We start from the raw sequence: 24,333 nt of genomic DNA on the forward strand, positions 1-24,333 counted from the left end.
CACTACCATCAAAGCTCCACCTTTATTCTCAGTTTTTACACATCACAACCATTCCAATCTCCTTCATACCTTTAAATTAAACAGACTGATTACATCTTTGCATTGAAGAGTGATTTTGCAATTAAACTCTGTTCTGATTGGGTTAATGGGTACAAGACAAGAGGAGGCCAAAGGCTATGGATGAGTAAAGGACAACACGCACATTTTGAAACCTTTAAACAACTGGCAAGCACGTACCAGAGATTCCCGTCAGTGTAATAAGCAATCTAAAGTTTATAAACTTTTTAATGTGACAGTAATCTTAACACTTGAGGCATTCCATGAGTTCCATTCCTGAAAGTCCAATGTTTTCATAGAGCATAAAGTCCCTTTGGAATGGGCTAAAGCTGTAAAGAAGAACAAGAGGTTTGTAACAACTTACTCACAGACACATCGTCCATTATCTGTTTTAACTTTACCACCAATGACGTGCTCATCTACGCTCAACTTCACAGAAAACCTCTTTAAAACTTTTACAGCTTTAACAGAGTAGACTCGTTTCTATAAACGCAACTTCACTGCATTCAGAGTTTGTCCAGCTTTAATCTTTGACCCTCTAAAACTTTTTAAAAAGTTTAACAGTTTAAAACCACATTCAGGACAGACCAGGTTAAAAATTAAAAAGTTTATTTTGGTTGTTTTTCATCCAAATAAACAGGTGATCCACAAATTAAAAAGGGGGTTACAAAAAGAAAATAAACATAATGAAGCAGTCACAGTATATAAACAAAACATTATGCACAATATCCACTACTACAGTCTGATCCTCTTAATGTGCGTGTGTGTACTGTGTGTGCGTGTGTGTGTGTGTGTATATGTGTGTGCTGTGTATAAGTGAGAGAAATGCAGTCCAAAAAGTTTAGAAAAGTGTTTTTAAAACAAAACAATGGTCAGGAAAGGGAAGGCCAGGGATGTCTGGATGAGGAGGGGGTGCTGTGACATCAGTTTAGAGTGTTTGTTTCTATTTACGCATTGCGGTCGAGGCGCACGTCCACTTCCCTTCCATTTATCTTGGTTCCGTTCATTAGCCTGCAGGCCTTCTCGGCGCTCTCCGGAGAATCGAACCGCACTGTCCCGCAGCCTTTAGACTTTCCGTTCTCCATCTTTATTTCAGCAAACATCACCTGACCTGCAATACGGGAAATAAAATCCATTAGGTCAGTTAACCAGTTTAACCCAAAACAAAACCCATGATGGTATGTGACACAGACACTTAAAAAGACATGTAAAGTTCCTTACAGCCCATTCTCAGTTTTTAACTAATAAAGTCCCTAATGCCCGGATCAGACTACATGATTTTAGCCCAATTTTGACCCGATTTTGCCAGAGTCAACACATTGCGTGCGTTGGATATGACTCGACCACAACTTGACTGCAGCTCGACTCTAGCCAGACTCTCGTCTTTATCCTAACTCTGGAAATTTGTCTGCGACTGTGAAATCGTTCTAAAATCATTAGGTGTAAGGCCAGCATTTGTGTATGCTCATTCATCTGACATTTACATAATATAATATTGGAGTTCTGTGTTAGTGCTGGGGGATAAAACCAGATCATTTTAAAGAGTATTTTACTGTATACTGCTCTGTTTTATTCATACTAACAATTTAAATGCTTTAAAAAGTACATTCTGTTGCAAATAAGAGTGTGTGAAATGGCTACAGTAGTCCAATTTCAAAACACAACAGAAAGTTGTCTGCCCCGCCCTCCCCTCCTCAGACACGAAGCTACCTCAGGTTGCCAAGTTCAGGAGGCTGAATCTACACAATCCACACAAAGTTTAGACGGGTAGGAGAGGCAAAGAACAGAGCAGAAGGGAGAGGAGATCGGAGAAGACATACAGCAATTCTAAACTATTGTAAAGGCCCATATCTAGCGTTATATTGACTATGTTACACGACTGGGAGGGAGCTACACCGGCCGGGCTCTGCGCTGTGTCGCGCTGCCCAAGAGGGAGATACAACGGCGCCTACCTTGCTAACCTATCTATCTCTCTTAGGTACCCTCTGCCTTGTTATAGCAGCTTCACACAGACTACAGATATAATATAGTGAATATTCAACTTTTAAATTTAAAAGCACCAGTCCCTAGTAAGCTAACCTGATTGTGGTGATAAATTACCTGACTGAATTAGCTATAGCCAGTTAGCTTACCTGTTCAGGAGAAAAGTAGCAGCTCTGGGTCGGTCTTCTAGTCTATTTTAGCTCTCCAAATTTCAAACTCACTGCCAATATTCACTCTTGTTATATTCCTGCTTTGGTCACTGAGCTTTTTTTGAGACATGCTGAGGCTTTTTAAGTTGTGTAGCAGCTGAGGTTTAACTGAACCAGCTCTGCTTGCTAGCTTCCTTGCTGTAACACCGATTGATCGTTGTTATGTACTTGCTGGCTACTTTGGGGGTGGCGTTAGTGTTGGGGAAAGAGCAGCAGGAGGAGACAGAGAACAAAAAACAGATACCGTCCCGGACTGCACACTTAAAATAGGAACGTAAGGCTGAAGCCCTGCTGACAAGAGCTGCCAGTACTTTCACTCAAATGTTTCCTTAATATCTGAAGATACATCCTGATCATTTTATCATTTACTGCTAAAAATACATGACTTATTGGTCCTTTAATAAATGTTGTATGTTCCATAGAACTAGGCCTGATTTCTATAACAATGTTCAAATATATTTAATAAAACTTGTTTTATTTGTATTACATCAGGATTTAAGCCTCAACTCCCGAATATAAACTAATACAAATACATAGCCGATCAATTTTTCCATCTCTATATAAGACATTTGGAGCAGCCAACCAATATCGTTCAGAGTTTCCTCTGCTGTTTTTTGTTTTTGCAATATATTACTATGTCTACACTACTGCAATACTTTGAATAGTAGTGTTTTCCTCAGCTGTAGGTAACTTTACTACATTTAGTTTACTAAGAAACCTCTATACATAGATGTAAAGGTTCTTATTATTTTTTTTTAGTAGCAGATTGTGTTTGTTTTATGTATATATTGTGGGGTGGGATAGTTGTGGGTAAGGTGAACTGGGGGGCTTGGAATTTAAAGGGGATAATACAAATGTCTGTCTGATTTAGTGTATTGCTGCATTTCTTTCTATAAAATAAATGTAAAAAACCTGATTACAAAAAGGAACCTTTAAACAGTTATTTAAAATGAGTGATTTTTAAAACACACTTACCACAGTGGCCGAATTTTTCCTTCAGCTTTTGCCACGTGAGGTCATAGGACAGCTGTGTGCAAAAAGAGCATAATTAATTTAATTTATAAAGTGATTAAAAAAATATAAATATAATTATAATTAATTTACAGTACATGTTCGTGTAGTCTCTTAAAATAATCACAATTATGTTTTTAGCAGTCTTTATTTATTTATTTTTTAACATGACTTATGTACTGGACTAAAAATGGATTTAAAGACATTGTTTAAGACATGGTTAAACCAGCTGCACTACAGTGTGTATAGTGGTGAGAGAAAAGCCCATCTAGCATTCCCCATACTTACATTTCTCACAAAGATTTGGCAACCTCCCTTTGATCCAAACCCCTTGTCCGACATGCCGCCGCCCATGTGACCAGAGCCGCCGAACTGCCCGAATCCTCGGCCCATATCCATGTTCCCACCCATCCGGTCAAAACCTCCACTCATGCGGTCCATGCCCATATTTCCCATGCCTCCTGCACCTGCACACACACACACACACACACACACACCCATCCATGAGCACCAGCAAACTATACACGTGACTAAAGCTCTAACGTCAAACACGTGAAACCAGAAACGCTCGCTGTGCATGTGTTCAGGCTCACACTGTAATATAACTGTATAAACAAGAGCCTGTAACACTCAGTCAAACACACTCATCACTGAAATTATATATATATATATATATATATATATATATATAATTGATTAATAACTGTTCACTGTTCATGAAGGGTATATGATCAGTGTGTGTACCTAATCCTGCCCCCATGGGCCCCATTCCAGCATTCCCCATTCCTCCTCCAAAGCCTCCCATTCCACCTCCTAAGGAGAGAAAGAGAGAGATACAACATCTAATCAGGACAGGGCACACACACGCACACAGCACAACAGTCCTCCAAAATTAGCTAGACGTTGTCACTGTAACAGCATTAACATTGGAACCATATTCAGTCAAGTGTCCAGACTTAGACAGGTTGATGGATACAATAAAAATAATTACACATTCAAATATTAAGTACAATATTGATAAAAAAGAAACTATGATCAAAAAACATAATAAAAATTTGAGAGGGCTGTAAGAACGTTTTGCTTACCCAGTCCAAAAGAATCACCGAAACGATTCATTCCCATGTCACTGCGGCCAAAATCACGATCCATTCCCCCCATACCTGCTCGATACATATCTACAACAAACAAGAGAACACAAGTTTCTATAAGCTGGGGGAAGGCAACAACAAAAGAACACACTAGTAACTAAGTCAATCATTGTACAGGTGCTGGTCAACGAATTAGAATAATTTGAAATAGTGCAATCATGAAATTCTTTGAATGCATTTTTTGTGCAGAAAGCAAATCAGGTGTTCACCGCACCTGTCCTACTCGTTAGACTAATCACAGAACTCGTTACCTGGAAAAAAATTTGCTCAGCTGAGCTTTCCAAAAGGCCCATTTAGGCCATTTAACTGTGACACTGTTGTTTTATGGAATTAGAATAATGGAGAAACCGTTTCATTGAATTAGAATAATTTTTATTATAATTACAATCATCACTTTCTCAGTATTTTGTGGCTGCCCCCTTGGCTTGTATGACTGCCTGAAGTCTCCGCGGCATCGATTTGACCAGCTTGTCGCAAGTTTCCGCACTCACAGCTTCCCAGGCAGTGGCGATGTTCTGCTTCAGTTGGTCCAGCGTAGTAGGCTTTCTGTCGCGAATTTTCCGCTTGACGATGGCCCAAAGGTTTTCAATGACATTGAGGTCAGGCGAGTTGGCCGGCCATGCCAAAACCTCAAGCTGTTTTTTAGTGAACCAATCTTTGGTCGACTTTGCCGCATGAGCCGGTGCAAGATCCTGTTGAAATATGAAGTCTTCTTCGCCGAACTGTTCCTCAACAGTCGGAATCAGGAACGTTTCCAGAACATCTTGATATACGGCAGCATTGACCGTCTTCTTTAGGAAGCAGAGTTTCCCTACACCTCGAGCGGACATGCATCCCCAGACCATAACGCTCTGGGGAAACTTGACGGATCTTTTCACGCACTCGTGGTTGTAGGTTTCGCCACCACGACACCAGACACGAGGACCTTGGTCACCGAAGGAGATGCAGAAGCGTGATTCGTCACTGAAGACCACTTTCTGCCAGTCTTCAGCAGTCCACTCGCCGTGTTCTTTGGCCCACTTCAGCCGTTTCTCCATTTGTTTCTTGTTCAGCATCGGTTTTACTGCTGGAACGCGAGATTTGAAGCCGAGTTCGCGCAGTTGACGGAAAGTGGTTGATCTGGAGACGTCAGCGCCGGTCTGCTTGTTCCACAAGTCGGTGAGCTCGGAAGTGGACTTGAACCGGTTGCTGACTGCTATCTTTCTCAGCTGCTTGTTGTCGCGAGCAGAAGTTTTTCGGACGCCGGAACAGTTGGTGCGCTTGCTGCAGTTTTTCTTGAGAGCTTTGCAGACGGAAGACTGGCTGATGCCGAGCTGCTCAGCAATTTTAGTTTGGGTCAAGCCTTGTTGGCGAAGGGCTTGAATTTGAGCCACTATTCCGGTTGAGAGGTCGCGCTGCTTACCCATGATTGATTTTACAACTTAGAAATTCTACTCAACCCTGACTTTATACTGCACAGTGAACACTCTTCACAGAAAACAAAAATTCGAGCATTTATTCTAATTCAATGAAACGGTTTCTCCATTATTCTAATTCAATAAAACAACAGTGTCACAGTTAAATGGCCTAAATGGGCCTTTTGGAAAGCTCAGCTGAGCAAATTTTTTTCCAGGTAACGAGTTCTGTGATTAGTCTAACGAGTAGGACAGGTGCGGTGAACACCTGATTTGCTTTCTGCACAGAAAATGCATTCAAAGAATTTCATGATTGCACTATTTCAAATTATTCTAATTCGTTGACCAGCACCTGTATACTAAATCTTAAACATGTTTTATTGTTGAAATCTACGCCAATTACAACTCTGGATGGATTTCTGTAGGTCTGGTCTATTTTCACGAATAAAATGCAATTGATTATAATGCAGATTAACTGACACTAGTAAGCATGCCTACATCAAAGTGGGCAAAAGGGTGTCGCCATGATTCTCTTTTAATGGGGAAGCACTTAAGTAAACATAACTAATTATTAACATAAAAAATAAATAAATAAAGGAAAAAAATGTAATAAAAATTTAAAATTTAGCACTGAGCACTGAATGATAATCTACACAGATTTCGTTCCTGAAAACTGCTTATTTGGGCAAGTAAAACGTTGCTGTTTATTTACAGTAAGTTTAGATTTCCAATATGTTGTCTAAAGGTGAGTTTTCAGTGACTAAGGCTGGGTGAAGCAGCGTTAGCCTTAGCCGCTAACCCCAGCGTAAATGCTGCTTGATAGCTCTAGACTGAGTGAGCGTCCTGGTTTGTAGAAATACTCAGGGTTCCTCAGTCTAGAGCTATCAGCTAGCGGTTCTTCCCATGTAGCTTGTTTTAACACGGCAAACACACAGACTACAGTACAATATACTCACCAGCGAAAGAGTTAGCGCTACAGTTAGTGGCTAATGCTAATACTGCTGCACCCAGCCTTAGTGCTGGAGAAACTTCATTGTAAAATTCACTGTTATACTGCTGTACTTCAGTGGAAGAGTTGCTTTACTGCTCCTTAATACCTCATTGGTAGAATTCATACATAAGGTGCACTGCTTTATAAGGTGCACAGTTAATTTTTGGGAAAATTTAAGTACACCATATAGTTTGAAATAAATACATTCTAGATATATGGTTCAGTTATAACTCTTTTCCACCAACAAAGTGCTGGTACCAGAGCAGTTTCCTGCGTACCTGTGAAGGTCAATCTCAGTGAACTCCAGCACTGTGGTACAGTGATAGGATGCAGCACCTGTGCAACAAGTTCAGTTGTGAAATTTCACTACTCACTACTAAATATTCCACAGCCAACTGTCAGTGATATTATAATTAGTGGTGTCAACGTTAAAGCGATGTTAACGTGCGCTGTTAATTTGGAATCAGTAACGCGTTACTATTTTTTTAACGCAAGTTAATTAAGGCACCAAGTTTGGCTCCTACTTCTGCTGTAATCTGCCCCGACCAACACACTGATCTGTTTTCTGGCTGAACGGCTCATATGGTGTCCAGCAGTAACACTCCGGTTCAGACTTCCAGCTCATACCCGGTCAGAGTTCTCTCTCTCTCTCTTTCTTACCCATACGCACGCACACACACGCACGCACTGCTCCTCATCTCTGATATTTTTTAAATATTTAAATTATGTTCAAATTCAAAAATCCTCACAACCAATTTTACAGTCCAATTTATTCCAGCACCCTATTTTGATTTTATTTCCCCTCAAACATACAAGTATACCATTATTTTAATTGACACCACTAATATACATATAATTGCATTTTAGCTTTCTTACATTCATTCTTTTATTTACATTTAAATATCCACTATAATAATTTACGTCTGAAGAAAAACAAATGCGATTAATCGCAGTAAATCACAGAATTTTGTTGTGATTAATCGGATTACATTTTTTAAATCTATTGACACCACTAATTATAACACAGTGGAAGAGACTGGGAACGACAGCGACTCTGATCACTATGCTCCTCAGTATCCGCTGACCCCGCTGTTATTTTACACTGATAGTGCACAGAGTTCACCAACTTTCTGCACAGTCACTACATCACTGCACACCTGCAAACTTCATGTAGCTTTAGATTAAAATCAACAGTAGAGAACAGACTCGTGGAATGAGCAGCTCCACCCAAACCTCACATCTCCAAACTCAATGCAGGTAAGCGGGGATACTTTTGGCACTAAAGTTATCTAAAGTTTTAAAGCGATAAAATATTAGCTATTTATGTGTCTTTTTTTCATATTTATATAGTTTTTTCTTGCATCTTACCTCCCATCCTGCCCATGGGTGTCATGTCTCTGCCTCCAAATCCACCCATTGTACCCATTCCATCCATTCCTCCAAATCCACCACCCATTCCTGCAGGACACACAAACACAGGTCAGACAAAAGCAGAACACTTAAGTCTGGACCTGAAAAGCAAGCTAAAAAAATCTGTCCTCTCCTACCTCCCATTCTGTTCATGCCTCCATAGCCACCTCCATCCATTCCTGAGGAAAATATAGATAGAAAGATAGAGATATATGTTAGTTTATGATTGTGTATATATATGTATACAATATGGCTAATATCCACAAATGAGTTCATACATTTAAGATGACATGATTAAGCTATTTGGTCCCAATTTGCCCCCCCAAAAAGCTTTTTATAAATGATAAAACTGTGTGGATGAGAGACACTTTCCCTCCAAATTCTCTGCAGACAACCTTTTCCAAAAGGTAAAAGCTCAAAGACACAGGAAAGAAAATTAATAATACACACTACCGGTCAAAAACTTTAGAGCACCACCATTTTTTTTCCCTTAATGTTTGACATTTAAGCTCTCGGTACAAATGACACAAAAGGTCTTTGTCTGTAGTGAGGCAGTGCTGGAACAGCTTGTGTTAATGCAGCATTTACTGCAGCATTTACTCACTTACACACAGCACATTCACACTTTCATCATAATTACTAGAATATCACACAGAAACAAGTCTTTTCTTCAGTGAAATTACAGATGTAGTCAGTGAGTGGTAAGTACGGTTTTCTACACCTTCAGAAGACTTATGGAAACTGGAGAAAATTGCTACAGGAAGAGAGTCATGTCTGGCTGACCCACATGGCAACAGCTTTAGACTTTAGCTCTTTAGCTTAACAGTATACTATGTTTCAGTTTCAGCAGTGAAGTGAAGAATTAGAGGTCTGACAGGTGCAGAAATAAAGTTATTGCTAAGATCAGAAAATAAAACAGAAGTTTGTCTGGGTCGTACAGCACTGATACTGGACAACTAAAACTAGAGGGGTTGTGAAAACCTTTGACCGGTACTGTAAACCGAAAAATTTAGACCGAAACCAACGTCTCTAAATATTTATGTGCGGAAAACTTGGAGGGGGCAACAGGTTGAACAACAAGGAACGTGCACCACCACCACCACTAGGTCAGGTCAGACCTGCAATGTGCAATAAACAGAGCAGTCCAGTCGAGTTGGCGCTCGAGAACAATCTCCTGTCACAACAAAGCGCTTCTGTTTACTTTACAAGATCCTCATAATGACATCCATGCTTTTATCTTATCTCTTCATCTTCAGCCTATCTGTGTTTATCTCTATGGTGCTCATCTTCTGGATTAAAATGTAACACATAACTGAAATTAAATTCACTCCAACGCATCTCCAGCACTAAACATGGACGTTAGCGTACGATCGGAAAATAACACGCTCGATAAGACCTGATAAGGTTTAAGACTGTGATGATTCTGAGAAATTTTAAAACGGCACATCAAAAAGATATTGCATAAGGGTGCTAGGTGAAGAGATTAAAGCTAGCCAGAGAACAAAATACACGGTCAATATTAATAAAAAAAAGCCCAGTCATTCGTGGACCTTAAATCCAAGCATAGATAACTAATACTATATTACACAGTAAATAAGCAAACAGTTAAATAAATGAAATAATTGTTATTTATCCATTTTCCAGTACCTACCAATATGTTCCTCTAACTAATTTGAATATTATTATGTGCATTGTTTTTAAGAGAGACTTTATGGCACACTTGGGTTATAAGATAGAACAGTGGTTCTTTAACATTTTAGACCATAAACCATCCATACTTAAACTAAAAGTCATCCACAGAAACATTTGAAAGCAAACTAGAAAGTAAACAATAGGAAGGACAAATAAACAATATGTAATAATGCTGTTGGATATTCTGAGGTCAATGTGAAACAATTTAATGCTACAAATTCCAATTGAAATGCAGCAAAAATATTTATTTTAAAGTTCATGATATTTCAAGGAAATGGCCATTTTTTCATGTTTTTATCTGACAGTGGCATCATGTCATGGTCTCTACTGAATCCAGGCATATTCTTAAGATACTGGAATTTGGACATTCCCTGGTACCCACTTGCATTTACTTGTAAAATCTTTTTTTATATATAAAAAACATTGTTATGGTGATGTGCTTTGTATACCACCAGTGGTATATGTACTAGAGTTTCAGAGAAACACTTCCTTAATTAATTAATAAAAAAAAGCATTTTTTTTCTATATGGTTTTAAAAATGTGCATCCAAAACCGCCAAAATGAACTCAAAGTTAAAGGGTGTGTGTGTGTGTGTACGTTCTGACCTCCGCCCATTGAGCCCATTCCTCCTCCACTCAGACGGTTGGTGCTGATTGGTTGACCACCAGGGCCCAATCCCATTCCAATTCCGCCCAGACCTCCTGCAGACACACAAATCCATCACATTCATCCCAACACTCATAACATACTGTGAAGTCCAACACAATTTCACCCTGCAGGAACAAGCCTACTCTAGCTTAACTAATGAGATTTTGGTAATTGAAGTTTATTACTGAATCTCAATGATCTACTGTACTAAAATAATTTAGTCAAGAAATTTTTTGTTACCCAGTTGAGGTCATTCCTGATTTGCTTTAAAAGAGAAACTGGGCTAAAGGTGAAGTTTATTATCAGCTCTAAAAACAAATCAAATGCCAGTTCATAAAAAAGCAGCCACTAACCTAGAAAAACAGGTTTATGTTCAACCACTCAAATCCCTCTTTTTTTGGGATAACATTTCAGAAACCCTAATTAATTGACCAAATATGCACATGTAAGAATACATAAAGCTAAAAGCTAAATGTGCTACTTACAAGAATCTTAAGTATAAAATAGAATAATTCTGCATGTGTTCCTGGTTACATTTAATGTCTTCAACATAAATGTGTCCATACACTTGACTGGTGCTGAAATGAAACGGATAGGAGGATTACTTACGGGGCAATTGGGGGCTTTTCTCGACCGAACGGAAATCATCCATGGGAACAGATTTTTCATCCTAAAATGAAGAAAGAAAAAAAAATATATATAGATTGGATTAATTTAACATCAATGGGAGACTAAAAAAAATAATAATTACATAGTATGAGTTAAAAATAAATATTGATTCAGGATAACTTACCATTTTTACATGCATCTGTCTGTCAAATAGCATCTGACCATTAAACATGGCTGTTTACTATGGTTAAAGAAGAAACTGGGAATAATAGTCTTAAATAGAAAATGTATACTCCTGCACAAATCTGAGCACACGCCCACCTTTGGCTCCAATTTGAATCATGCAATATTGCATACATGCCTATTAATATTTGCATTTTTAAAGAGAACGCTGCCTAAAATGTATTAACGTTAAGCTTAAATCAATTTAAGTCTTCTGTACAAAAACTACTAATTTATAATTATGTCCTAAGCTGCCAATTTTAAATCATGAGTCATCTGAGCTGTTGAATTTTGCAAAATATAACAATTTAGCACCAAATGCACACTGATAAAGCTGAACTCCTGAATTAGGAAGGACAATTTACTTTAAGACAAGAGCACAGATTTATCAGCTATGGGCTCATACAGCAATATAATATGGGCATTTCTGTTAAACTCAGTGTATAGACTACATAAAAGGATACAGATGGCCTGCACAGCCTCCAGTGGCTGCTCGAAGGTGACTGTGCCCATTCCTCTGCTTTTCCCATCCTTATCCTCCTTCACATCTGCCCTCTTCACAGTACCGGCCATGCCGAACACTTCCTTCAGCTTCTTCCAGCCCACCTTAAAATCCAGCTACATACCAAACATAGAACAAAAGTGCATGACATTAAACCTGACCTCTGGCTCTATACAAGTTCTATAAGCGAACTGCATTAAATACTGATACTAGAAAATTACCTTAAAACCAGTCAGTAAAAATACTATATTACCACATTTATTTACTACTGGTATTTTAAGAATAAGAGAGGGGGGAGGGGCAGTGTGCACAACCACTTACCCCCTCTACCTGCTGGGCAGTATATTCTTCTAGTGTGAAGAGAAAGCCAGCCATGTAGGCTAACCAATACCAGTGGTTTTACATTACATTGTGCTTATATACTCTATTATATGTCACATGAGTGGGAGTCTGTTTTTCTGTCCATCGCTTTCAGAGAGCAGTTAAGTTAACTGACTTTATCTTTTTATATAACCATCAATATGGCAAACAACCCTACACGTACACTCTGGCAGCATTTTATTTACCCTTAGCTTCAAACTAAAGATAATAAATGAATTAAAATCAGTTGTTGACAAGTAGATTGTCAGCTGTACTTGCAACTGTCATCACAGCATGTACTTTTAACACTCATTTCTATTGACAGAAAATTAATTGCCATAGATGTATTGAGTGTTATATTGATTAATCAGTAAGATCTATCAAGGAAATTCCAATAACCTATTATCAAACACTTTAAAAGCTCCACAAGGTAGGATTGAGATTGTGTTCGTGGGCTCCCCCTACAGTTGCAGAGTTTAATAAATGTTTGAGCTGGATTACACTCTCTCTCTCGTTTTCTGGCTTTCACAGACATATTCGGTCTCTTTCCAGCTTCTGCCAGAGTGTCTGTATGTTAGTTTGTAAAGAATGAACCAGTAGTCCTTGAAGAACTGTTAGAACTAAAGGTCGGAAAGCAGGTTGCAGTTCTCGCGAGCGTTGGTCGCGGCCGTCTCGGACTCTGATTTGAGCTCAGAGGAGCTCCGGCACAGACACGAGACTATTACCTCCTATTACACCTCAATGCAGCGCTGCAGTGAGTTTCAAGCTGTAATTTTACTTCAAGGAAATCCTACCTAGTGCTGCTTTAAAAGAGAAATTAAAAATTAATAAAATAAATATTTTGAAAATATAGTCTTTAGTTCTATATTTGATCCTCTATTATTTAAATAATTTCTTGTGTTTTTGCATCTGCATATACATATGTTGATAAGGGATCACTGCACTTCAAATAAGCGTGTTTTAATAAGTAAATATGTTCCATATGGGGAAGTTGTGCTTTCTAAATCCTATGAGTGCCATCACCCATGTGTCTATCTACTAAATAGCTACTAAACATTTTGAGGCGTGTTGCAACATCAATTCTTACATTGGCTACAAACACTGTGGAGCCGAGGCGTCCACCCTGCAGTGCGTTGATGATTTCTGGGGGGATGTTAGGGTTGTTGGCGATGGAGGGGGGCACATTCATCCCCATCGGACCCGAATCCTGGCCTCTGCCTCCAGAATACATTCCTCCAGACCGCTGAAGCACTCTGCGTGCATGCTCTCCATCAGGGTCCTGAAACAAACACATTTTCTAAACATTCCAACAAAAAAAATTGCCAAAAAACTAATTGAATGAACCAAAAAATATTTTTGTATGCCTTTTTTGGGGGGAAATAAATGACTAAGAGCATAATTTGGTCTTCTTAGGTTAGACTGAAATGTGCTGTACCTCTTTGATGTTTAGGGGTCTGCCGTTCAGGTCATGTTTATTCATGACCTCCAAAGCTTTCTTCACAAACTCCTCATCTTTGAATTCAACCACCCTATAAAAAGTAAACGCACAGTAAGGAGGAGGAGAACCACAGGAAAACCAATAAAATCAGTAGACATCAGTAGTGCAGTAAAATAAGGTGTTTATTAACAGAGGAGCAGATTACCAACTATACTATCTTACTATACTATAAAAGACCACCTTCTAGATATGACACTATGGCATGTAATGTTTATTTGTACATACAAACAAGTTACAATATAATAAATAGATTACATTTGAGATATTATTAGATATAATAAAATGTACTTACCCACATCCCTGTCAGCAGGGCATGAGCAATCCATTCAGGGGTTCGAACGAGGAGAATAAACAGACCATACAAATTAATACAGTCAAATACAAAGAAACAAACTGCTTGATAAACTGAGCTGGTTAATTAAAGAGCAAATGTACTCTATGCATATATATATATATATATATATATATATATATATATATATATATATATATATATATATATATATATATATATATAATAGTTTGTTCAAATTGGGAATTTATTTTAATTATATAATTAAAACAAAAATGATAACCAAATAAAATCTGTATTTTCTGCATGGGCAATATCATAAATAAATGTTACATTAAAACAAGTGAGTTTTAAAATTAGATAATAAAATATTGAGATATTGAGTGTCAATTTTAGAGAATAGGAAAGTTAGAGAGCATTGAATTTACACACAGAAATGGACACTGTAAGAGCAGCTGAAATAGTCATAAAGTACTGAAAATCATTAAAGAGAATTCCCCTTAACATTCACTTCAGTCTGAAGTCACTTTGCATTATCAAAATTCCCCCAAAATCTTAGTGATCAATATAAACAACTGACCAATCAGATCAGATCAAGTCATCAAAAAAGAGATATAGCTCCAGACTTAAAACCACCAATTTACAGCCAAATAAACTGGAGTTTTCTTGAAACTTTTTAATATGTCCCCACTTAAGTCACTTTAGATAAGCTTCAACAAACCAACCCAAGGTCAAAAGGACAACGGTCGTCAGCGGTATCAGACTCCACCCACAAAAAATAAACCTAAAATCAGTCACGAGTGCAACAAAATTTGAGAATGAAGCCGCAGAGGGCGTTTAAGGCCTCGCACAGCACAGCAGAGTCGCCAGCACTTACCCTTGACTTTCCTTCAGCATCCTTAAAGAGCTCCACGTATGTAACCTCACCGACTACATGAGACATACAAAAGGGGAAAATACCAAAGAAAAAACAATGCATTTAAAAACACCGGTGGTGTCTTCACAGCAGACCTGGATACAACACTACAGGTAAAAGAGCCCAGTTAATCACCATCAACCAAGTCGACGCCCACAACACCAGCATACCATACTGTAAAAATACACATCAGACACCAGGCAGCTATACAACATATACAACTACACAGGTGCACAGTTTCAAGAGCAATTACAGTTTTCAAGCACAGTACTGTTTTAAGGTGAACATCCACCTTTACCAACCTTCTAATAAGCATTGTATAAACCAAATTCCAATATTTCAGGCAAAATATAATCAATTTACAATCATCTTTATCTCCTTACAACAGATTCTACAGTAAAAATATCTAAAAATCACTGAGGTTACATGTTGGAGCTATTTACAAATACAAAGGCCAAAAATCTTTATCATCTGGGAAAGATAAGACCAAATCTGTAGTTTAACTCCTCCCAAGAGGAAAAAAAAGAAGCCCTGTCCATGTTAGCATCTTTCAACGTCAGCTCATCTGCCTGATTTTCATCATACAATAAGAAAAAGCCGCTTGCGATGCTGACAGAGGGAACTGGAGGGTATGTGTGTGCCATAAGCTCTGCAACCTTTACCTTTATCTCGCATTAGATCTTTAATTGCCTGCCACTTCATATCATAAGGGATATTGCTAATAAACACGCGGTTTCTTTGAGAGGCCTTCTTGTTTTCAGATCCCCCGTGCCGGTCCTTATACGGGTGGTAGCGACCGGACTTCCGGCCGCCTCCAGACTTCTCTTTATCTTTGCCATCCGATTTCTCTGTGGAGGCATCCTCAGCGTCGTCACTGTGTAAGAAAAGAAAGAAGGCATGCATCAGTGCAGTTGTAGACCTTAGCATTTCATGCAGTTTATTCTGAACCTAAAATAATGTGTAATATTAATTTAGTCAATTGAGGTTCATTATAAAACAAATCCAAACTGCATGCATCATACAAACAGGAAGTGGGTCTTAACAGGCTCCAGGACAGTAAATATTGAATACAAATAACTGCGAGTGTTTTTGACAGTATTTTTTTTAACTGACACTACTACTGCGTCTTGTATCAAAAGCATGGTTATGCATTCAACCACTCCTAGTTTGAAGACAACACATACACTGAATACCATTAAAAGACAGTCCTAAAATGTAATCACTGGTGCCTGTTTTAATTTTATTTGATTAATTTTGAAAGGTAAACAATTAATAAATGATAAAACTTCATCAGTACCTAAATAAAAACATGACTGACCATTTAGTTTGGGAGATATGAAAACATGCACCAGTGTCATGTGAGGCACATTTATTATTTTTTTTTTCATTACTATGATTTAAGGTGTGCTTTTATGAGCATATTTTGGGCATCGGTACTTAAGGAACACTGACTACCTGCAAGTATATTTTAAAGAAGTGTAATCAGTCCTCTTAAATTCGATGGTACTGCAACATATTTTGAGCTACAAAAAGTTTTTATTATTATTATTATTAAAACAATCACAATTAAAATTGTAAACTTCTTTAGTTAAATGTTTGCTAAATTTATCATTCTACCCAACTATAGGATAACCCAGAGGGAGTTAGTCCTTAAATCAACGTTTTACAAATGTGTGTGAACCAAACATACACAGAGGCAATATACAAAACGCCTAATTCTAATACATATATGTGGTTATTTAACATTTAACATAACAGCTAGACATGTTAAATTGTATTATTTGCTTCTACAGGTCTGTTACAACAAGGGGCGAGGGATTTGGCACTTGTTTTGGTGGAATTAGCCTAATTTTTATTTTCAAGATTAAGTAAACCTCTAGTTTATATTATTTACTGCGAAATGAGAACAGGATGGATTTTCTTCTTGCTACAAACAAAAAATATATATATAAACTTGTCAGGGTATTTTTGCAATAACGATATTAACAAATACTGCCAGTATTTTAGCATGCGATACAACATGGCACATCCATAGCTCCAATCATTTGTGTTCCATAGAACCAGTTCTGATCTGACTTCAAGAATTTTTAAAAATAAAATAAGGAAATTATTTTTGCTCCATTTATGTTGCATCATGATTTTGACCTTAAAATATTTACAGTCACGTGCCCACAAAAAAAAAAAAAACATTAATAAGCTGCTGACTGAATTTATCTGATTTTATATTGAAATCGTTATCAATATTCAGAACACGGTCTGGGTTCTTATGACTTAATACTTCTAACAATAAGCTAGAGAGCAAGAGTAGCTAACCTAGCTTAAGTATCTAATAGATTGCATAAGAACACACGCATACATTTAGATACACATCTGTATAAAGCAATAGTTACCCAGCTTATAGTCTATATGCTTACTGTAGATAAAAGGTATAGCCAATCTAATTAACTTAGCTAGTTAACTGACGTAAAGTACAATAAATACAGGATTAAATTAACCTATCCTGCGTGAGCTAAGCTAACTTTAGCTTTGGCTGTTTAACAATGGCCCACTTAGCTATCTACCTTAGCTAACTACAGCTAGGTGTCTAGTTAGCAACAGAGCTTACACAAGGGACTACGTACTACCTATATAAGCCTGGCTAATAGTTAATTGCTTAAATCTACAACTAACTAATAAATAAAAAACACTGCGGTGACCGTTATTTAAATTAGGTTAGCTGTTAGTTAGCTTAGCACAGCTACCCGCTAACCCTGTTAACGCTAAATGGATAATGGTGGCTAAAGCCTCTTAGCACCTAAGCTAACACAGAGACACAACTATCAAACTAGGGCGAATCATTCTGCACTAATACTAGAAAAAAATCACCTTAAATTGTGAATAATCTGTAATTAGTCTAAACCAGAGCGATATAACATATATATTCAGGAAGAAACGCTAGGTTAGGTATCTGTATATTAAGCCGTTTCAGTGTAGGCGCGCTCCGGTTAGCCGGTTAGCATTAGCCGCCGGCTGAAGGCCGCTTGTTAGCATTAAGGCTAATCCGACTCCACAAAGAAAAAAAGCCGCAGCTCCTCACGCTTTCACGCCGTTTGTGTTCTCGGGCGGCGCGTCTCCGTCCTCCTCCATGTTTAGAGAAGCGTCGTAAGAATCCTCCTGTTTCATTTCGCTATCGAACTCGAGATTACTGTCGGCCATGGTCTCTCTCTGCGCTTCAAACACTGCGGCGCGTCTCCTTCACTGCCCGCTGATATCGCGAGACTTCCAGCACGACTCCCAATATTTCCAAAGAGGGGCGTTTCCCTTCCCGCACGCGCACGCGCACACACACACACGCGCACGCGGAGAGGCAGCTCTGAGTTATTTAAACATCCCGCTGGAAACAGTTTGGTTTTATTAATTCATAACTTTAAAATAGAAAATGCCTTTTTTGTCACTTAGTGTCTCAAAATAACGATTTAGTACTCTAAACTAACAATTTAGTATTCTAAACTAACGATTTAGTGTCTCAAAATAACGATTTAGTATTCCAAACTAACGATTTAGTATTCCAAATTAATGATTTAGTATTTCAAACTAACAATTTAGTATTCCTAACTAACGATTTAGTATTCCAAATTAATGATTTAGTATTTCAAACTAACAATTTAGTATTCCTAACTAACGATTTAGTATTCCAAATTAATGATTTAGTATTTCAAACTAACAATTTAGTATACCAAACTATTTAGAGTCTCAAACTAATGATTTAGTATTCCAAACTAACAACTTAGTATTCCAAACGATTTAGTGTCTCAAACAACGATTTAGTATTCCAAATTAATGATTTAGTATTCCAAACTAACAATTTAGTATTCCCAAAAATTTAGTGTCTTAAACAACGATTTAGTATTCCAAATTAATGATTTAGTATTTCAAAATAACAATTTAGTATTTCAAAATAACAATTTAGTATTTCAAATTGATTATTTAGTATTACGACTTATTATCTCAAAATAACAATTTTGTATTCCACAATAACGATTTAGTATCTCAATATAACAATTTAGTATTTCAAAATAACTTAGTACCTAAAAATAACGACTTTGTGTCTAAAATTAACAACTTAGTGTCTCAAAATAACAATTTAGTATCTCAAAATAACGACTTAGTGTCTGAAATTAACAACTTAGTGTCCCGATATAACGATTTAGTATCTCAAAATAACGACTTAGTCTCTTAATATAATGACTTAGTGTCTCAAAATAACAAATTAGTATCTCAAAATAACGATTTAGTGTCTCAAAATAACAAATTAGTCTCTCAAAATAATGACTTAGTGTCACAATATAATGACAGTATCTCAAAATAATGTGAAACTGTGAAACATGGTTGTGGCATGGTTTTTTTCAGCACTGATGAGGAGGATGTTCAGAGTTATTTGGAAATGGGTGGAGCTAAATACAAGGCAATCAAGTCAAAATCCAGACGTAAATCCTGTATCGAATCTGTAGCAAGACATGAAAATTGCTGTTCACAGAGATTCTATTCAATCTGACGGAGAATGTTTAGCCTGTAGATGAGCAAAGCAGATAGACACATGCCCCAAAAACTTGAGCTGTAGCAAAAGGTGGCCTCAGAATAATACCTCAAAAGTGGTACCTCAAAATAATACCTTAGTATCTCAAAATAAGTTATTATTTAATAATATTATTAGCTGTAATTGCAGCAAAAGGTGGCTTTTTTCTTTTCTCTTTATAATTCCTTTTTTTTTACATTGTTTTGTTTTATTACATATACATTTTATTTCTACAGTTTTTGTGTATAACATAAGGAAATGTGGCAAACTTGAAGGGATATGAATATTTTTTCAAGGGACTGTCTTTCTGTAAAGGCTAGGGAGGTTACCATAGACCCAAAAATTATATTTCCCACATGACGTGGAGGCAGCTTTAGGCTGTATTTACAAAGAATGAAACAGATTTAATATTAACATTTGGCAAAATGTAACACACATTACACCGCAAGTAGTTCCAACGCTGCAATGTGATTGGCTGAAAGGCGTTCTGAGAGTGCCGTTATCAGCCGGTAATGCATGGTAATGTTCTTGCTATAACGTGTAATATTGGCACTGCTGTGCTGATTTATGGTAATTGGCCTGCAGCCTCGTGTCTATGACTGCAGCACAGCAGTGCCAATATTACATGTTATAGCATGAACTTCGAGTGTGTTACTGCTTAAATATACAATATACACACCCCAGCCTTGTGCATGTCTACAATTTTGAATCTGATGTCCTTTCGTTGGTGTTTTCCATTATAACTCCACTGAAAAAACACTGAATTTAAGGTAAGTCACAACTTTTGACTTGTACAGTATATAGTTGGCAATACATCATACATAAAGCATCCTACATAAACTTCTGTATTCTATAAAGGTAGAGTTGTCATGATATAAACCCTTGAGAGACGTTTTGCACGTCATTGCTGTTTATTGGACAGTGATGTTAGACCACTTACGATCACTCATTATGTGGGAGTTTATCCTCCTGTTAATGCAGAAGGGGATTCAGAGGTCTAATGAACTAATGATCCATTACCCAGAGGAGACGGAGAGGTCAGACCCAACATAAATTACAGTAGAATGATTGTAAAAAAAAAAAAAGAAAGAAAGAAAGTCTGGCGGCACTTTGATGATTAAATAATAATAATGTTGTCTCAGCATGGCAGAGACAGGCCGAACATCAGCCTGTGAGTGTGTGTGTGTGTGTATGTGTCTGTTCGTCTCTGTCAATAAGCCCACTATTACAGCACTCCAAGCCGTCCATAATGCTGTGCCGGGAAACGGGCCAGCATGAACGCTTTTCAATTCATCAAGAAAGGCATTGCAGTTTGTGTGTGTGTGTGTGTGTGTGTGTGTGTGTGTGTGTGTGTGTGTGTGTGTAAAAAAGGATTAACCTCGACCGATCAGCTGATTTCTGTCACACACTCAAACACACTCGCATTCACTGAGCTGGACAACGGACAAAAGTTTAGGAACACCTGCTCATTCATTCTTTCTTCTGAAATCAAGGGGTTTAGAACAAAATGCAGAATAAATATTATATAGAGATTTTCAGCTGGAATTCATGCATTTCTATTTTTTTAAATAATAAAAAAATATATAATAATAATAATAATAATAATAATAATAATAATAATAATAATAATATTCACTTTTTCTGTGCAAGTTCTCAGTGCCTCGTTTTAAATGTCAGAGCCCTTAGAATTCTACCAATAAAGTGTGGAAAAATAGTGATTTCTTTGCATGGACAAATCTATGCCCCTATCACTTAGATTGTAAGCCTGTTAAGAGCATTAGCTAAAAGTTCTGTAATTCAGAACGCTGGAGGTTAACAAAGGTGAGATTTCAACAAAAGTTTGTACTTGTTATCATTTCATCTTGATAACAATGAGATCAAATGGAAAGACAAAGGGGATTTTAGCATAAACTTCCTGTTGCTCAAATGTATCTCTTGCGTTTAAAATTAAAACTCAGTAATATCACGTAGTATAAATCTCAGTAAAGTCTCATATTGTGCTCAGATTCGACACAATATCGACACAATAATAAGACAGAAGGACATAAAAGACAGATGGAGTCTCAATATGAGCTCAACTGTTTCTTATCCAAAGAATTAGAGGCTTAGTTTTAATGCTGTGTGCTACATATTGCATTCTAATGTATTTGCTACTGTTTTACTTCTAATGGATGTGGTTTACAATATACACAAAAATGGATTTTTTAAGGTGAATAAATGAAGAGGTGTGATTTTACAGAGCGAGATGCTCAGAGCAGTTTAGATCTGCCCATTCAGTCAGCAGTATTATTTCTCCTCCCATTCAGCCTAATGTAATTTAGCCCTGTCCATTCAGTGTAACACAGTTCATGGTGCTTTCAAGTACCGTCAGACAGTAAGAGCCTCACAGGAGAAATTCATTCCCCTGACTTGGTCATCCTTATTCGGTTAATTTAGGTTTACAAAAAAAAAATAGATAACACTTTATAATAACTTTCAATAATATACCATTAACTAATCACATTTGATGTAATATCACATTTGCAAATACTATGCAATTGATGAACATTTGTACGGTTCAAAATTTGTATTTACTGGCAATTTATTAATGTTGAAATTCTGATCAGCTAATGATTTGCTAACATTTTTAATATGAATATCCATGCTTTTGTTTTGTTAATATTCAAATTCTGATGAACTACTGCTTTGTTCACATCTACTGAACATTAGTTCAAAATATATTAATGAAAGTTATTATAAAGTGTTACCAAAAAAAAAAAAAAAAAAAAAAAAAATATATATATATATATATATTATTTGCTATCTTACTGTTAATAAACTGTTTGGCCATAGTATTGTAACAAAACAGAGGTGGCAAGTAACAAAGTCCAAATACTTCATGAGCTTACTTACTGGAGTAACGGCTTTTTCCTTCTACTTCTTACATTTTCACACAATTATCTGAATAATAATTTGAATAAAAACAGCCTCGTTACTCCTGTTTCATTTCAGCTCGTTTTCATTCCGGCTTCTCATCCTTCAATAAAACCCCCATCCTGATAAATCTCTCCATCCAGACAGAGTGAATCTGATTGTGATTGGATGTAGAGAAGTATAAACATATACCATTCCGACTCCCTATTGGTTTATACTGTAATTTATCACACCTGCACACGTACCCCCCCCCCCCCCACACACACACACACACTGCAGCAAGAACATAGCAGATGTATGTAGTCTAGTATGAAGATGATCCGTGCAGAGACTCAAGAGAACTCCAGATAAACTCCAGTCCAACTAAACTTCTTTAATATATTTACTTTATTCTACTAAAATACATTCATTTACAATCAGCATATATGCAGCTGAAACAGGGAACAGCCTAGTGCATCCCACATTATATTACTATTGTTAGGTTGTGTTGCACTATAGGACTCTGTGGTGTGGCCTCAGCTTTTGATCTTAATGGCATTATTTTTTTCCCCTTACATTACCTTTCCTTTTATACTTTAAGTAGTTTTGATAGCAGTACATTTGCTCTTTTACTTAAAGAGTAAAAAGCTTGAGTTGATGCTTCAACTTTTACAGAAGCATTTTAAACCCTAGTATCTATACTTCTACCTACAGAGTAATGAAAGAAGATACTTTTGAGTCCTTTATAAGAAACTATCATACAGTACTGACCTAAAGCTTGCCTCAATGCACTTTACGACATCATTATCATAATGAAAGGTCCAAACCAGGGTGCCTTTCCTCAAAGTGGGGGCACTATTTGACTTATTTAGCATACGAAAAAGCAAAGCAGGAAAATCTAGACATAAAGGCAACTGAACTCAGTTTGCACTGAATTAACATAGATTGTGGTGATATTTTTATGCTGATTGCTCTAACATTGCTCATATACAACTGATGTCACATCCCTCTCAGTAGGAGCTCAGATGGAAGGCAGTATTGTTGGCAGTTACTTGGTGTTCTGTTTACTACTTTGTAAATGAATTCTTAAGTGATCCAGACTATGATGAAACACATTAGGAATCATGTAGTAACTTAAAAGTGTTAAACAAACCAAAAAAAATACTCTGTGAAACATCTGAGGAGCTGTTAACTTGTGGTTTCTGAGGCTGGAAACTTTGTTGAACTGATCCTGTACAACAAAAAGAGGAAACTCTTGCTCTTCCTTTCCTGGAGAGCGAGTTTCATCATAACTGCACGTAAGGATTAATTTCTTAAAGTATATTTTTTCATTACGTAGTTGAGTAGTTCTTGCTTCTCATAATCTGGATTAGAACATTACTCAAATATTCACTATTCACTGTATACCTGTAACTCTACCTCTTCACTACTTTACTTTAACTGATGCTCTCAAACACAATAAGAGACAAGAAATTCAAGTAATTAACTCTTGATGAGTTCAGCACAGCTGTTAACTGAAAGCCTGAATTTCAGGTGACTCTACCTCATAAAGCTCACTGAGAAAGTCCAGCCGAGATTTTGAAATCAATCATCTAAGCAAGAGGTGCCTTCTTTGGAGAATCTAAAATACAAAAACGTTTTCTGGTTTGTTCAACACATTTAGTTTTTTTGTTTAGATTTTCCATTTGTCCGTTTGTATCAGAACTCCAGTTCATTCAGTATTCAGCAGTTTATCATTACTTTTTCAGCACACATCCGCTTTAGCCCCGCCCATTCAGTATACAGCAGTTTATCATAACTCTTTCAGCATGAAATGCTTCTCTGGTGAGCTTTTGTTTACATTCCTCCCCCGTTTCTCTGTCTGTCGTGCTCTACGTGACTTTAGTTTCTGTCCGTTCTCGTTTTTCCGCTGGATCTGGGGCTCCCTATCTCCTTATAAGGGCA

The 24,333-nt window shown here is 37.2% G+C and overlaps 1 protein-coding gene across 1 annotated transcript; it reads right to left on the bottom strand.

Moving 5' to 3' along the window:
* Positions 1–649: 649 nt before the first annotated feature.
* On the bottom strand, positions 650–18,205 carry myef2 (myelin expression factor 2). Its single transcript, XM_022686993.2, has 17 exons — positions 18,019–18,205; positions 15,605–15,816; positions 14,904–14,956; positions 14,027–14,034; positions 13,672–13,765; positions 13,324–13,515; positions 11,839–11,992; positions 11,337–11,386; positions 11,153–11,213; positions 10,501–10,596; positions 8,341–8,382; positions 8,162–8,251; positions 4,346–4,435; positions 4,005–4,073; positions 3,549–3,721; positions 3,225–3,276; positions 650–1,168 (listed from the first exon to the last, which is right to left on the bottom strand). The coding sequence occupies exons 1-17, from the start codon at positions 18,135–18,137 to the stop codon at positions 1,005–1,007; spliced, it is 1,719 nt and encodes a 572-aa protein (XP_022542714.2). The 5' UTR covers positions 18,138–18,205; the 3' UTR covers positions 650–1,004.
* Between the last annotated feature and the right edge of the window lie 6,128 nt (positions 18,206–24,333).

The sequence above is a fragment of the Astyanax mexicanus genome, chromosome 9 (assembly GCF_023375975.1).
Source record: "Astyanax mexicanus isolate ESR-SI-001 chromosome 9, AstMex3_surface, whole genome shotgun sequence".
NCBI lineage: Eukaryota > Metazoa > Chordata > Actinopteri > Characiformes > Acestrorhamphidae > Astyanax > Astyanax mexicanus.

Excerpts from the sequence above, each read along its gene's own strand:
- myef2 (XM_022686993.2), bottom strand. The coding sequence starts at position 18,137 with ATGGCCGACAGTAATCTCGAGTTCGATAGCGAAATGAAACAGGAGGAT. Across the intron at positions 11,993-13,323 it reads CCACAGTGTTTGTAGCCAAT|CTGGATTTTAAGGTGGGCTG; the intron begins GTAAGAATTGAT and ends TTTGGTATGTAG. Across the intron at positions 1,169-3,224 it reads GGAAAAATTCGGCCACTGTG|GTCAGGTGATGTTTGCTGAA; the intron begins GTAAGTGTGTTT and ends CCCGTATTGCAG.